Genomic DNA, 16,385 nt, shown 5'->3' with positions numbered 1-16,385 from the left:
GGTAAGGGGGCAAGGAGCAAACAGGTGATGCTCTATTTCATAGGGAAAAAAAAAAAAAAAGAAAAAGAAAAAAGGTGTGATCCAAAGCAACTGCCACTGTAAATTTTAACTCTGCCCTTGCCAAATAGAATTATTTAATCCTGAAGTTCCTGTCTCAGAATAAAGGAAAAACAGCAAGACTGATGCTGATAGAACATGCTGCCGAAAGGACTTTAGAAACCAGCCCCCACCGTGTAGAAGACATTCATGTAAGTTATGGAATCTACGAGGCAACCCCTCCTCATCCTTAAGATCTCAGGTCTAACTCACTCTCACAAGGAGGCCTTCTCCAGCCGTGTAAACACTCATAACAGTCTGTACTTTACCATCACAACACTTACCAGTCTGTATTACACATGGACTCTGGGTTCCATGGAAGGGCCATGAGGTTATTTCTCATCATAATCCACCCAGTACCTAACATCTTCAGGGTGATCTATACAGGTACGTTGAATGAAAGAAGTTAAAACAGGGGCACTTGGGTGGGTCAGTCAGTTAAGCATCCGTCTCTCGATTTCAGCTCAGGTCATGATCTCACTGTTCATGGGTTTGATCCCCCACATCGGGCTCTGTGCTGATAGCACGGAGCCTGCTTGGGATTCTCTCTCCCTCTCTCTGTACCTCCTCCACTTGGATGCACACACGCCTCTCTCTCCCAAAATAAATAAATGAAACTTTAAAAAAAAAAAAAAAAAGAAATTGAAACACTTCATGTTCTATTCAAGTTTCTTTTTCTGCAAAGAACAGAATAAAGTAAAAGGTTAAAAAAACAACAGGTAATTATAAGAATACAGATATCACAGAACCCAACAGTAAATCAGATTTTAAAAAATAAATAAATCATTTTTCTTTTGTAACTTGTTTTATTTTTTTAAGTAACCTCTACACCCAGTGTGGGGCTTGAACTCACAACCCCAAGATCAAGAGTCACATGCTCCACTGACTGAGCCAGCCAGGCGCACCAGATTAACTCACTTCAAATATAATTACAATTAATTCCAAGCTGTTGACTGAGAAAGGAAAAAAAGGAGGGAGGAAGAGGAGGAAGAAGGAAGAATGGAAGAGAGGAGGGATGGGGAAGGGGGGCATGTAGAAGGGATGGAGAGAAGGAAGCAACCATAATCATAATTCTCATTTTAATAAGCATAAACCCTACTGTACTTCCAATAATATGAAAGTAAGTTTAAATGTTAAAGTAGAAAATTACTGGGGAACCTGGGCGACTCGGTTAAGTGCCCAACTCGATCTTGGTTCAGGTCATGATCTCACGGTTCATGAGTTCGAGCCTCACATCAGGCCCTACCCTGACAGTGCAGAGCCTACTTGGAATTCTCTCTCTCCCTCTGTCTCTGCTCCTCCCCCCCTCTACTCTCACTCTCAAAATAAATAAAAGAAAAAAAATATTGGTCACATGCATAAAAGTTACATACTGCAGATAATTCCCAAGGAACCAATATGTTGGTAGCAGTAGTATCATCTGCACTTGTCATTTAGCAAGCATTTCAGAAACTAGGCAAAATTGTAGGCAAAATATGTAGAGCTCTTTTTTTTGCACACAATTTTTTTTGTTTATTTATTTTGAGAGACAAACGGCATGAGTTGGAGAGGGACAGAGAGAGGGGGAGATAGAGAGAATCCCAAGCAAGATATACACCATCAGGGCAGAACCCAGTTCAGGGCTCAAACTCACGAACTGTGAGATCATGACCTGAGCTGAAGTCAAGAGGTGGACACAACCAACCAAGCCAGCCAGGTGCCCCACAAAAACAGCAATTTTTAAGGAAACATTTCAACACAAGAACCTAAAACATGAACATCTCGAGTAGATCTGTACAATCTGTAGTGATGTCACATTCGCCTCTTATTCCTGATATTGGTAACTTGCATCTTTCTTTTCCTGACCAGTCTGGTTAGAGGATATTAACTCTGCTGATGTTCTCAAAGAACTGGCTTTTGGTTTCATTGGTTTTCTGTTTTCTATTCCACTAATTACGACTCTTTAGTACTTCCTTTTTCCTGCTTACTTTGGGTTTGCTTTCCTTCTTCTAGTTCTTAGGGTGGAAGCTGAGGTCTATTTGAGCCCTTTCATCTTTTCTAGCAGGAATTTAGTGCTAAAAATTTCACTGTTTCCACTCTTGATCCCATTGTAGAAATGGGCACATTAGTATAGAGCTCACATAAACAAAGATGGTTCTTTACTGGAGGCAGAGGGATAGCTGAAAAATCCCGGGTAGCTTCTGGATTTACTCTCCATCTCACAGAGACCACAGAGCCTCTCCTCTGCTTCCCTCTGCTCCGTTCTCCTGCTTTCTCTGCAGTCTCTCTCCCCTGCTGACACAAGGTCCATGAGGTCTGAGTACCCACTGCTGACTAACTAGAATCCCTGTGTTTACTTTAAGATTTTGAGAAAGTTTAATTGATCAACAGCCCATATCAGAGGTCTAAGATCCAACTAGCCACAGTCAGGGCCCAGGGTCATACTGTATGTAAAACTGTCCTTTCCAGGGCTAGGGAAGGCAGGTCAGGGAGCCTCCTCTCAGGCTAGCCATTACTCTCAACTTAAAATCAGTTTGTTTAAACACATGCCATGTGTTTAACACAAAATAAATGAACAAAAAAGCAGAAACAGACTCATAAATACAACGAACTGAAGGCTGCCAAGAGTGGAGGTGGACAGAGGATTGAGCAAAGTGAGTGAAGGGAGGCAGGAGATACAGGCTCCTAGGTATGAAATGAATATGTCTGGGGAGAAGAGACAACATAAGGAATATAGTTCCTGGTATTACGATAGTATTGTATGGTGCTACATTTGTGGTGAGCATAGCACAACTATAGACTCGTTGAGTCACTATGTTGTACACCTGAAACTAATGTAACATTGTGTCAACTACACTAAGTGTTGTGTTTTTGGGGGGGCGCCTGGGTGGTTAAGTGGGTTAAGCGTCCAACTCTTGATTTTGGCTCAGGTCATGATCTTGAGTTCAAACCCAGCTTGGGATTTTCTCTCTCTCTTCCTCTCTCTAAATAATCATTTAAATAAATAAACTTAAAAAAAAAAACAAACCACAGAACATTTATCTGGAAGAAAGGCCGTGGAACTTGGACTTTTCTGAAGGCCAACACCTGAGTTCCCCAATCACTGTGGCTGCCCTTGCATCCTTTATTGATACGGCATTAGATGATATGCCTGATTTTACCTAAAAATCGTGGACTCTGAACATTTTTCTTGAGAGATTACACATGCAAGAAAAAAATATTTGAAAGGTTTGCCATTTTGAAAAGAATTTGAAGACCCCATTTATGTGTAGCTCAGAATCAAACATCTGAGTTTAAGCTGTTGCCTTCCAGCTGCCACAGTAATAATTCAAGGATTGTACTATATGTACGGTTTGATGCTCCAGAATTCCTAGAATTTAAGCAAATCTTAACTGCACTTGAAAATCAGAAAGCTCTGGAGAGCAAAGCCCCTTGAACTCCACTTCAGAGAAGAGGAAGCACACAACAGGATTTCATTAATCTCTCTTGCCAGTAAAGGTGGCGAAAACAAGGGGAGGCTGCAAACACCCCCAATCTGTGCCACTAAAGCCGCATTCAAGGTAAGACTCATTTAGAAAGATTAAAAAGAACTACTCTGGTTAAAATAACTCCTTTCCAAAAACAAAGCCGAAACCCCAACTTCTTTGGAAGTTACAAAGAGCCCTGGTGTTCTGCTGTTTGTGTGCAAACGTTTAAAAATTCCAACCTTCACGGTTCTGTTTGGAGAGGAGCTTGTGGGGTTCGGCCGCTGCCAAGTGCGACCTCAGCCAAACAGGAGTCCTAAGTGTCTTTGCAAACCGTTATTTAAGATCAAAAGGGCCCGTCCTCTACCCTGCCATTCTCTCTCACCTTGTAGAATTATAGGGAAAGGTCTGCCAAAAAGCAAAATGAAACCAAAAAGCGCCACCCAAAAACCCCAAACAAAACAAAAAACAACCTGCAGATGACATTTCACCTGAAGGCTGTTATTTAATGCTGCCCACTCCCCTCCCCCTCCCCCATTTCCTCCCCTCACCCCTGTACAGAGCTGTTCCTCTGCACGCTTGAACATGTGGCGATTCACACCACACAAGTGTGTGCTCTAAGGACTTTGAATAATACTTAGTGCCCTGGGTTCCTGTGGAGAGAGGCTCATCCATCCTTGATGGGGGAGTAAAGCTCCAGCCTTCTCCAAGGGGAACAGTGAATTCTCCCTGAAGCTATTCTTCCGGTGGTTCCAGGGAATTGCCGTGCTAATTGCAGTGAGAACGCAGGCCTGGCTACCTGCCCTGTCAGTCTCCAGCACAACAGAACCTGCAAATGAAAACACAGGCAGACGGTTCACTCTAGGTAACTTGTAATCACTTCAACGGAATGCTAAATGCCCAACAACAACAAAGGAGGATAAAGCACTCTGACATCAAGGCCGTCCTTTCATTTCCCACAAATCCCAGCTGCACCCGGACGCCTGGTAGCAGACGAACTGCCCGTTACAAGCAACATAAGTGGGTTTTCATTGGCAGTTGAACTGGAAGACCGCATGGAACTTACAGGAAGACCAGAGAGGCGGGGCAGCTCGGCTGCAGGGAGCCAGCTCTGCCACCCTCGGAGAGGCCATGGGGAAGCTGCGGGACCTCAGCGCATTTCCTCATCTGTAAAATGGGGATGTTGACGGCACCTACCTCACGGAGGAGAAAATGAGTTAATATGTATTAAGGTTTTGGGATAATGCCTGGCACATCGTCAACACTTTGTTTGAATTTGCTATTATAGTATAGAGACTTTCCCTCTTCTTTTTTTTTTTTTTTAGTTTTTTTAACGTTTATTTTTGAGAGAGAGAGAGAGCGCACGCGCGAGTGCAACAGGGGAGGGGCAGAAGCGAGATGGAGACTCCCAAGCAGGCTCTGCACCGTCAGCACAGAGCCTGATGCAGGGGCTCAAACTCACGAACCATGAGATCATGACCTGAGCTGAAACCAAGAGTTAGATGCTTAACCGACTGAGCTACCCAGGCACCCCTCCCCCTTCTTTCAAACACAAAATGCAGTATTCACCATTCTTGAGGATTTTTCAAAATAAGAAAATTTAAACAAGTTATCAATTGGTAACTAATTCTGAAAAGGAAGAAAAAAAAAAAAGCGCCTACGGCAGGCAGCTAACTCCCTTTAAGTGATAAAAGTTCCAAAAAATTCCCCCTGCACCTTGGGTAGTAACCCAGGCTGAACTCCTAAATTCCTTTGGATGGTTCATCAAAACACACCTTTATCTGAAGCCATCATTTTGTTTTTATTTTAGAGAGAACGTGAGCAGGGGAGAGGGGCAGAGAGAGAAAGAGAATCTTAAGCAGGCTCAGCACAGAGCCCCACGGGGGCCTCAAGCCCACAACCCTGGGTTCATGACCTGAGCCGAAATCAAGTCTGACCCTCAACTGACTGAGCCACCCACAGGCGCCCCACACCATCATTTTCTACCATAATATTTTCACTTATAAAAAAGCTATGGTACTTGGAATGTTTCCCCCTCACCAATGGGTGCAGCCTCGCTATTTCATCAACGCCTCTAGGGGGCAGTGTAGCAGAAAAAAAAACACTTGCCTCGGCGGGCATGGAGGTCTGCACACAGAGCATATTACCCAGTCACCATTGCTGACCACCAACCACTCACCATCCCACCATACCGTGTAAGACAGTCATGCTGGCCAAAAAACACAAATACCTTTAATGTTAACAGTGGTCTGTTTCAAGGACAGGAGACCTAAAGGCAGGAATGGAGGGTAGAGGGAGAGGATTTCTAAGGAACTGATGATAGCCCTCCCATTTGGTCGTGGCCACAGGCTGCCCACCTCGTGTCAATTCTTTGTTCACATGCTTTATATGCGTTTGTGTTTTGTTGTCTTTTTTGTGAGAGAGCGAGAACGCATGCACGTGAGCCAAGAAGAGGCAGAGAGAGACGGAGAGAGAGAATCCCAAGCAGGCTCTGATGCCAGGCTCGAACTCACAAATCATGAGATCCTGACGGGAGCCAAAATCAAGAGTCAGACGCTTAACCAACTCAGTCACCCAAGTGCCCCTTATACACTTTTGAGTGGATGTACGTTTCACAATTAAAATGTGCTGTATGGGCAGACACTCGGCTAGGGTTATTTTCCCCAGAGGATAAGACAAATGAAACAACCCCTGGGGGAACAAATGTGCCCCGCTCAAACCCAGTAAATCATTGCATTCCCGTATGGTCCTCACATATCTGCAGAAGTTCGCCCCACCCCCGTGACCTTCTTTCACCTGGCATATTATTAGCCATAAATAAAAACACATGAACAAACATCAACAACTTCGACTTTTAATAATGGAAACAATTTGCCATTCCAGAAACAACTGTAGGGAAGAAAAATCTTCCCTATAAAAATAAACTCATCAAAATTATAAATATTATAACTTTTTACTTCTGCGATTTAAAATGCTCCCCTGCAACACTACGCCCTTCATTTAACAACATTCCTGTACCATCACATACTGAAGAGAAAACAGTATTACAGCAAAGCTTAGTTTAATTTAACGTAAGAATTTGTACAATGATTTTTAAAAATCTTTGGCCTTAGTGGCCTTTCTTCTTTCGCCCATGAAAAACGCTGCTGCGGTAACCAGTGTTTGGGAGAGAATATCAGTATTCAAACAACTGCATACTGACAGAATTTCAATACAGCAACTTTTCCAAATTGCAAATTGTAGTGCACACGAGAGTGAGCGAGGTTCCGGGTACTGCGGATGAGGATGCCTATTTTAGACAATCTAGTTCAAGTAAAAAAAAAAAAAAAAAAAAAAAAAAAAAAAAAAAAAAAAAGTGTTTTTGTTTTTTTTTTTCCTTCACAGATAGCCATCAGCTACTACTTTAGGTTCTAACAGTGTCTTAATCGGAGAAACAAAAGCTTCACAAAATATAAGCTTACTGGATGGGCGAATAGAAGACCAGGTGGTTGATAACAGTACGCTCAAACCCAAGCCACAGTCTTGAATAGTAAAACCAGTATAAAAATCACGAAGGCATTCCCTGAACAAAAAAGGTAAAGTATTAGATGACAATGTCACTAAAACCTCATCGAGGCACTAAAAAGAAGTTACATGCAAAATTAAACAAGTTGTGCCATACATATTTTATAGCTAGTTCTACTTCCCCACCCCACCCCCCAACTCTCCTTAAAAAGCTTAGGAAGATACGATTGTCGCAGTAACATGTGTGGCACAGCATGACCGCCACTTACACCTGCCTCCAACAAGATGGGTGTTCTCTGAAAAGTCAGAAGTGCCACACCAAGAGGGGAACAGAAATGCGATAAAAGGCACAGTTCACGTAAGAGGCAAAGAAATGAAGCACCTTGGAATTTCAAAAAGAATCCATTAGGTGTCACCAAAGTGTTGACAATTCCTTGGGAATTTATAAACAAAACCTATCTAGACTAAAATAGACTACAAGGCCCCTCTAGAACCAAAGCACACCTTTCCCATTGTTTTCAGATTGCTGAAAAAAGAATGGGGTTATTTTACCTGCTTTCAGGAAGGCTCCTATTGCACATGCCTTTCTTTGGTTGGGAGGAACATGCACGTTTGTGAAAGCATTTCCAGAAAGAACCCCTTTTGTGTGATCAGCTGCGGGGCGGTGGGGGGTGGGGGTGCGGGTGGGGTTGGGGGTTCCCTCCCTTTCTCGCCACCCTCCTCCCTACAGCCAAGTAGTCCTAGGGTCTATACAATCCATATCCCGATTCTACCTTATGTCAGAACAGACTGTAAGAGGAAGGGGGAAGGAAAAGAGGGGAGACGGAGAAGGAGGAAGGGAGGGAGGGGAAGGGGAGGAAAAGGGGAAAACGGGGAAAAGAGGGGAGTGATTGTCACAAAAGTATGCTTCTGCGAGCTCTCTACCTGACAAGCCGCTCCCTACCCAGACTCCTTTTCAATCCAGAAAACAGCTGGGGGGCGGGGGCGGGGGTGGGGGTGGGGGGGAGGACCACAACATAACAGAGTTAGCAAATGGTCATCGTCCCACCACCCTGAGAAGAGAGCACTGGGACCGTCCACAGGGAGGGCAGCCCCAGCGGCGTGACTCCTGTATGTATGGGTCTGCGAGGTCCACCTGCCGGAATGTTCTGCTCAGCTGCAGACTTCCCAGGTCCCTCCTTTTGGTCTAGCTGCTACTTTCTTTGGCTCTGTTCCCATATTTTACTCACCAGGTAATCAAGCAATACTACAATGGGTTTAACATCTCAAAACCGAATGCGTCCACCTCATCAGCAAATACACCTTTCTCCCCTACCATCAACACCTCATCCAAACCACATTCCTGCAGAGCTCCCCAACTTCCACTGTCGCCTTCTTGCAAACTTGCTCTTCACTTCCTTTGTCAAACTCCTACGAAACCCTTCACAAAGTCCTCAGAGTTCCTAGCTTCCTGTGCCTTACAGTTCACATGGATTGCTTCCTCTGACATCTAAAAACAAAACACAAACAAAAAACACACAAAAAACAAAAAACAGGTAGTTTCAACACAGGACAAGTGTTCAGATAGATTCCTTGTTAAGCCTTTAAAAAATCATTTGCACATCCTTCAGCTTAACAGCATCATCACATAATTAAAGTAACTAAAGGAAAGTAAGGACTTAAAAACAAAAACAAAAACAAAAACCCCAGAGTCCATGCTTCAAAGCAGTCTGGATGGCTCCAGATGAGACTACAGATTCACAGCTTGCCGAGAGGTAACACCGCAGTGCCGTAACAGAACAAGCTTGCCGAATCCCTTACAGAAGATGCCTAAGGTGCGGGACGCTGCGTGACCAGGTTTTGGGAACTAGATCTAGCGATCGAAGAGGGAAGACCCTAGCGTCACGGGGCAAGAAGACAGCCCTCCGACGAGAGAGACCCTTGCGCCGGTTTGTACACAGGTCCTGCGCCTTTCCTTCCCGAGCGGCAGGGAACCCGGTGCCTTAACCGGGTTTCCACACCTCACTGAGGGCTTCTTCCAGCTTGTGTCTGTAGGCTGCGTAGCGCCTCTTCAGACTCTGCAGCTGCTCATCTTCCTCCTTGTCCAAGATCCGCAAGAAATTCTGTAGTTCTGGAAGGCTGAAGGCTTCCCACTGTGAAAGGACACAAAAGAAAAATGCCAGGTGTTGAAGTCAGAACTCGGGAATGCTGGCCCAGAGCAGGCGGGGGTGTGGCTGCCCCTCCTACTCCAGCCAGCGTTTCGAAAGGCCTGTTTTACAAGGTTACAAGGTTTTAAGGCTGTCTTACGCAGCCCTCCCACGGAATGCGGCCCCTGCCCTCCAGATGGCAGCCAGGCCAACCCCCACACTCTCACCCCGAGTCCTTCCCTCTTCCCACTGGCCTCCACAAGGGCTCCCACAAGAGCCAAAGTGCTCTAGACACTTTCACTGCTGATTTGGCCCCTCTTCCTCTGACCCCAGAGGCTCCCCTACCCGCCCCCTCTCCCTGGAGTCACCACTGTCACTGCCTTCTTCCTCACCTCCCACAATCTTACCGGCGCCTAAAGCAGCTGTCCAATCGGCCTGCTTTTCTCTACCTTTACTGCCCCCGATTTATCCGCCATCCTTTTCTCCATTCCTGGGAGAGCCTCGCCCATGTCCTTCTTACTCCGGTCTTAGGTTCCCCACTCTGTTCCCCCAACAGTGAGCCTCAATACTCTGTAAGACGCAAATCTAGGCCTCACCCTGCCCTGCTAGAATCATTCGGTGGCTTCCCCTAGTTGCTCTTGCTAAGTCTGAAAGACTCTAACCCCTCTAGCACCCTCCGCACCCCCTCCCCACCCCACCCCGCCATGCTGTGGCCCTCACCCATAACACTACCCTCCGTGGCTGGGCACATGTTCTCCACTCTGCCTGGCGAACTCAACTCAACCTTCAAGCCTCAGCTTAAATGCCACTTCCTCTAAGAAGTCTTCCATAATTTCCTCCCTCCCTTCCCACCCACAACTACATCCCTTAGAAGCTCTCACTGAGCAATGACAGCCACGATCACAAAAGATTTAAAAGTTATGACCATTATTTGCTTAGTACCTCCCTCACCTACACTTTACCTACACTGCAGCTGCTGCACCTCTCACTATTTGAGGTTTGTCTCTTGCCCTCGAGTCTCTGAGTTGTTTCCCCAACAGCACCTGGTACCTAGCAGGCACAAAATAAACACCGGTGGGGTTTAAATTTTGTTTTAATTAAAGCAGTCAAGAAAGGTACTTGGCATCATGGGGTAGTTTTTGTTTGCTTTTCGACACATCCTCCCCTCCCAAAAGGGGACCCTGGGTCTTCTGCTGAGAGTCACTGCCTCCGTCAGGAACAATTTCCAACGGGGACCTCCCAGGAGTGTGGGGAGGAAAAAGACTGGAGATAACCTAATACAAGTAGAACAGATGGATCAGAAGGAATAAAACCGCCAAGTGGACACATGGTAGAAGGCTTTTTGGAGAGGAATCCTGACCTGGTTATTAAAGAGAATAAGAAACATGGAGTAGGAGAACAAAATTTTCTACATTAGAATACGCCATTAATTAAAACAGCACTGTCAGGAAAAAGGGTGGAGGAGGGCGCCTGGGTGGCTCAGTGAGTTAAACGTCTGACTCTCGATTTCGGCTCAGGTCATGATCTCACCGTTGGGAGATGAAGCCCAGCATCCGACTCGGTGCTGAGAGGTAGAGCCTGCTTGGGATTCTCTCTCTCCCTCTCTCTGACCCTCTCCCTCACTTCTACTTTCTCTCTCTAAAATAGATAAAATGGAAAAAAAAATTCCTTAATAAAATAAAACTGGGGCACCTGGGTGGCTCAGCTGGTTAAGTGTCCGACTTGAACTCACAAACTGCGAGCTCGTGTCTGAGCTGAAGTCCTGCATCAGGCTCTCTGCTGACAGACGAGAGTCCACTTTGGATCCTCTGTCTCCCTCGATCTCTACCCCTCTCCCACTCGTGCGTACGCTCTCTCAGTCTCTCTCTCTCTCTCTCCCAAAAATAAATATTTTTTACATTAATAAATAAAAATAAATAAAATAAAATGTTTAAAAGAGCTCCTGGGTGGCTGAGTGGGCTGGGCGTCCACTTTTAATCTCAGCTCAGGTCATGGTCTCACAGTCATGAGATCAAGCCCAGCATTGGGCTCTGTGCTGAGCATAGAGCTTGCTTGGGATTCTCTTTCTCCCTGTCTCTCTGTTCCTCCCCCGCTCACACTTTCTCTCTCAAAATAAATTTAAACAATAAAAAATAAATACATCTGGGCGCCTGGGTGGCTCAGTCGGTTAAGCGTCCGACTTCGGCTCAGGTCATGATCTCACGGTCCGTGAGTGTGAGCCCCAAGTCGGGCTCTGTGCTGACAGCTCAGAGCCTGGAGCCTGTTTTGGATTCTGTGTCTCCCTCTCTCTCTGCCCCTCCCCTGTTCATGCTCTGTCTCTCTCTGTCTCAAAAATAAATAAACGTTAAAAAAAATTTTTTTTAAATAAATACATCTTTAAAAATAAAAAATTTTAAAAAAAGCACTGTCTTCCTAAAACCCCCCAAATAAACTTCCAATTTAGACATATGAACATAATTTACAAGGCACGTTTACATACATTTTTAATTTGTGACTCAAAACCACCTTTTAAAATCTTTAGTCCCACTCTACAGATTTTAAAACTGAGGACTGAAAAGACTGGAAGATTTACCCAAGGTCATGCTCCCAATCTAACAAGAGGAACAGTAGGAAGCTGAGAGTTGGTTTCCTTTCCTTTTTTAAATTTTTTTTTAATGTTTATTTATTTTGGAGAGAGAGAGAGAGAGAGAGCGAGCTCACGAGCAGGGAAGGGCAGCAAATGAGGGAGACACAGAACTCAAAGCTCCGAGCAGTCAGCACAGAGCCTGATGTGGGACTTGAACTCAAGAACCGTGAGATCATGACCTGAGCTGAAGTCAGACACTTAACTGACTGAGCCACCCAGGCACCCCACTGGTTTCCTAATTTTAACCTGGAAACTATTCTCATTGTATCACATGATGTTCTACATGGATAACATTTCCTGTTCCAGACAGAAGACGGAGACCCAGGCCTTGCAAGATTTACTCAAGCATCATTTTAAACCTGACATTTGATCTAGAAAAATGGTATAAAGTGCTTTTTCCTTCAACAGAACTGGCCTAAATTCAATCCTCCCTGGAGAGAAAATGGCAAATGATGCATATACCAACATAATTTCTAAATCATTCTGGCAAGAGGGAAAAAAGATTCTAGAAAGTTAAAGGTCTTTCATGGTAAAGAGATTCCATTTCCTTTTATTTCTCTTTAAATGAATAAGCCTGCAGACGTTTGTTAGTAGCAAACATATGGAGAGTGTCGACTTTCATAGTTTAACTGGATTGGGGCAATTTGGAGGTAGAAGGGGTGATAAGCGCTCTTTAGGTGGGAGGCAGCTTTCTTTCTTACTCTCTTCCCACCTCTGAAAACTACACACCAAGAGAATGGATATTGTAAAAAAAAAAATTATATCGTAAGCTAACTTCGGGTCTGTTTCTGAAAACTGAAAAACACAGGGATGCCTGGGTGGCTCAGTCGGTTAAGTGTCTGACTCTTGCTTTCAGCTCAGGTCATGCTCTCTCTCGGTTTGTGGGATCAAGGCACACGTCAGGCTCCACAGTGATAGCGTGGAGCCTGCTTGGGATTCTCTCTCTCTCCCCATCCCGAAAGAAAGAAAAGAAAGAAAAGAAAGAAAAGAAGGAAAGAAAAAAAGAAAGAATGAAAGAACGAAAGAAAGAAAAAGACAAAGAGAAAGAAAGAAAGAAAGAAAGAAAGAAAGAAAGAAAGAAAGAAAGAAAGAAAGTTAAAACACACACACACACACCACACAGAAAGGTATCGTCCACAGACCAGCTCTCCCCCTCCCAAGAGGTACAGACAGCCAGACACTCATGCAGAGACACACACATTCTCTCCCTTTGTCCCCCTCCCAAGTGGATAAAAAATCACTCCACTACAGCAGTAAAACAGGACCGGCTGCTCCGTACGGTTTAAAGCAAGAATGAACAACTACTCACCTCTCCGATTTCGTGCTCACGAAGAACAAAACTAAGGGTGTCTGTCCTGGGCCCAGCCACCAAACGCAGGTAGAGCGGATGTTCCCGGTCTGAGAGCTTACAGGCATAGACTGGGTGAGGAGACAAGCGGCATGTGACAGAGTACTGAACCGTCCCCTGGACCATACGCCCCGCTTACCAGCCCCTCCTCCAGATCAACACAACAGCCCATGTCACCCAGCTACCAAGTCACCGTCCTCCTCCTCTTGTGACCAGAAACAGCCTATAGTGGAATGAAATCTACACTATTTCCACCGTATAGACAGCTGCACAATATACGCTGCGCCTTGATCAAAAAGGAAATAACTCTCGGGGCACCTGGGTGGCTCAGTCAGTTAAGCGTCTGACTTCGACAGTGCATGAGTTCGAGCCCCGCGTCGGGCTCTGGGCTGATGGCTCAGAGCCTGGAGCCTGCTTCGGATTCTGTGTCTCCCTCTCTCTCTGCCCCTCCCCCGTTCATGCTCTGTCCCTCTCTGTCTCAAAAATAAATAAACATTGAAAAAAAAAAAAAAAGGAAATAACTCTCCAGAATGAATTTAAATGGGTCTTAGTTAGTTCCCAAACGGGCTTAAAATTCATTCTGCTCCTCCTTTCAAAAAGCATCTGCAACCCCTTTCAGAAACCGTAAAAATAATACACCATCCAAAGAACACAAAATTGGAGCACTAGGAGCAAATCAGTCTACAGATCTAGAATTTTAGCAGCTGCAAATAAACCGGGCGGTCAGGATGCAAGCTCTGGTGACTTCAGGAGCACAGCTGTATGTGTCTCCTCCCACACACTCACACCGCCCGCCCCCCGCCCCCTCCAGGGTACCAGCACTGCCTGCAACGCTGGACGATTTCGCCAGCCGTCAGGGTACTATCTCAACAGGCCGCTATCACACTATTACTGCCCGTGTGTGCCACTCCAGTCCAGGTGGGCAGGCACAGCAGCTGGCAGGATAAAATGCCATCTGAGCTCTTTTACGTTATTTTGGCACTTCTGGAAACAACTGCATCGCAGGTCCTGATTTCCCTGCGGACGGAAACCCCCACAACTCTGAGCCTGGGGCCTCTTGAGGGTAGGTAGGAATCTTGGCCTGCCCCTCTTCGTATTCTGCAGGTGGCCTGTGCTCAAAACAGTGCGTGCATACCTAGCGACTAGCTGGATTCCATCCCCATGCAACTGAAGGGCAGTTCTCTCGTGTCAGGTTAGTGTATTTTCCTCCATGGCTCTGCTGGAGGCTTTACCCCCCAAAAGCACAGTTTAAGTACCCGATCACCCACACATGGTTACCATGTGCAAACGAGCTCTTGGTGAATCACTGGATCACAGTGGTTATCGATTTCTGCTTCGAGTGCCTGCCCTCGACTACTGTGTGTTCAGGTTCACGCAGTTCTTTAATATTCTCTTTCTATCCACTGAACGTGGGTATTAAGTTCAGACAGGCAGACCCCAGATCGGAATGTCATTCATCCAGCGGAATGGCCTCTGGAGAGCTACGTACCAAAATGCCCCAGTGTCAAGGCCAGTGTGGCAAGCTAAAGAAACTGAAGAACTCAGGGCTGTGCCACTCCAGGCTGATATGTTCAGGCACACGTGTGCCTCCCACCCTCAAAGTCTCTGAGGACGCAGCCCCCCCCCCACGCCACTCCATGTTCGGATGCACATCAAATGTGGGATGTGCTAATGAAGCCTTCAAGCACAGAGGCATTCCTTTTCATCCTGAAGAGCATCAAAATCAAGGCGGGGAACAAAAAAAAAAAACAAAACAAAAAACCAAAAAAACGTCAAAGCTACCCCCCTGTGCACACATCACAAACTCCTCCACAAAGGCCCATCACATGTGGCTGCCTCGGGGCTCCTCAAACCCCCAACTAGCCAACTCAAAAATACGGAAAGCCAGCAAACATCAGGTGTACCAAAGCTTCCAGAACCATCCCAGGGCTCTGACACCACCGAGGTACAGACACCCAGCAGTGTCCTTTCTGCGAATGAGGACAGAGACCTAAAAGCAGAGACCTTTTCATCTCACGCGCGGCAGCATACCTTGGTCTTCCCTGTGACAACGCTTATAAAGTGCAAACTTGGCAGGGCTCTCGGTCACGAGAAACTTCTTGAGCAGGGCCTCGATCACTTCCCCCACGGTGTTCGTGCTGCTGATGTGAAGCGTGTTTGTGCAGCCATTGCTACTGGGAGCAAGCTTTCCAAGGCTCGGAGAAGTCTGTGGGGGTCTGCAGAGTTCCATCTGGACTTTAATGAAGCCAGTGTAAATCCCATTTGAGTTCTGAAGCCGGAAGAGAAGCACACATTTAGTTGCGCTGACTGTGGCATTCGGCATTCTGTGGCATTCAGCATTCGAGGGAAGCACCCCGGCAAAACAAGAGAAAGAATGTCTCGCCTTCCTTCTCTTGGTCTTTGTTTTTCCTGCTCTGTGGCAGAACTTCAGTAAAGATCACCCCTGAGGGAATGATCTCAGAGGGAGGGAACACCCCCAACAAAGTGCTTCCAGAGCAAGGTCTGTAGGGCAGATGTGGGACAGAAGCCTCCCCCTGCTTTGGGGACCCGACGTGCCCGGAGCTACATGTGAAAGGTCAGGGCCCGTTGGAGAGGTTACAATCCCCTGGGGCAGTGGCCAGCCAAATCCCAAGACGCCTTCACACATGGGGGCCGCCGTCCTTCCGCAGCTGATGGCCAGCTATTACACAGAAAAGGAAGGTCACTGGGGGTCTGGGAGACACACCCAAGTAACCTGGAGTGGTCAATGAACAACCTATTTCATTCCCAGTGGCTTTATGGTATGTCCTCGATTACCGATCTCACTCAAACTTTTGTACACAGCACACATGCCATATACAGCGTGGGGTACACGATGATGTGATCCCGGCACCTTGAGCGGCAAGATGTGCAAAACAACCTGAAGCTACGATGTGAACTACAGAGATTGTAAGGACTTGTCTTTCTGGTCTGACTTATACCTCCGTCTATATACTATTTCCTAACAGTTTTACTGAGGTATAATTTTTATTACCCCCCCCCCCAAAAAAAAATCACACATATTTATACAGACAACTTGTTGAGTTTAGCGTTTAACCGAGAGCAGAATTACTATTTCTTAGTCGCCAAAAATAGTAATAACGGTCTGGTCTTCACTTTTTCTTTTTACAGCGGATATATTTAGAAAAAGTTTATTCTAACGTTTTATTAAAACAAATCTTCAGGTGTTATATCGATAAATGAGACAGTTAAAGTCAAACATT

At 45.8% G+C, this 16,385-nt stretch overlaps 1 protein-coding gene across 1 annotated transcript in view; it reads right to left on the bottom strand.

Annotated features, from left to right (window-relative positions):
- Positions 1-6,379: 6,379 nt before the first annotated feature.
- RASSF3 (Ras association domain family member 3) overlaps positions 6,380-16,385 on the bottom strand; it is a 73,193-nt gene continuing 63,187 nt past the window's right edge. Inside the window, exons 3-5 of the mRNA XM_047065886.1 lie at positions 15,175-15,412; positions 13,105-13,214; positions 6,380-9,175 (exon numbers count right to left, since the gene is read on the bottom strand). Of these exons, the coding sequence (XP_046921842.1) occupies positions 9,026-9,175; positions 13,105-13,214; positions 15,175-15,412 (498 nt within the window). The 3' untranslated portion in view covers positions 6,380-9,025. The remainder of the gene's footprint in view (positions 9,176-13,104; positions 13,215-15,174; positions 15,413-16,385) is intronic.

The sequence above is a fragment of the Lynx rufus genome, unplaced genomic scaffold, assembly GCF_022079265.1.
Source record: "Lynx rufus isolate CCGP_SWC_20201006 ecotype Redwood Valley unplaced genomic scaffold, mLynRuf1.p SCAF_7, whole genome shotgun sequence".
Taxonomy (NCBI): domain Eukaryota; kingdom Metazoa; phylum Chordata; class Mammalia; order Carnivora; family Felidae; genus Lynx; species Lynx rufus.
This window is presented reverse-complemented; position numbering and strand designations above follow the sequence as displayed.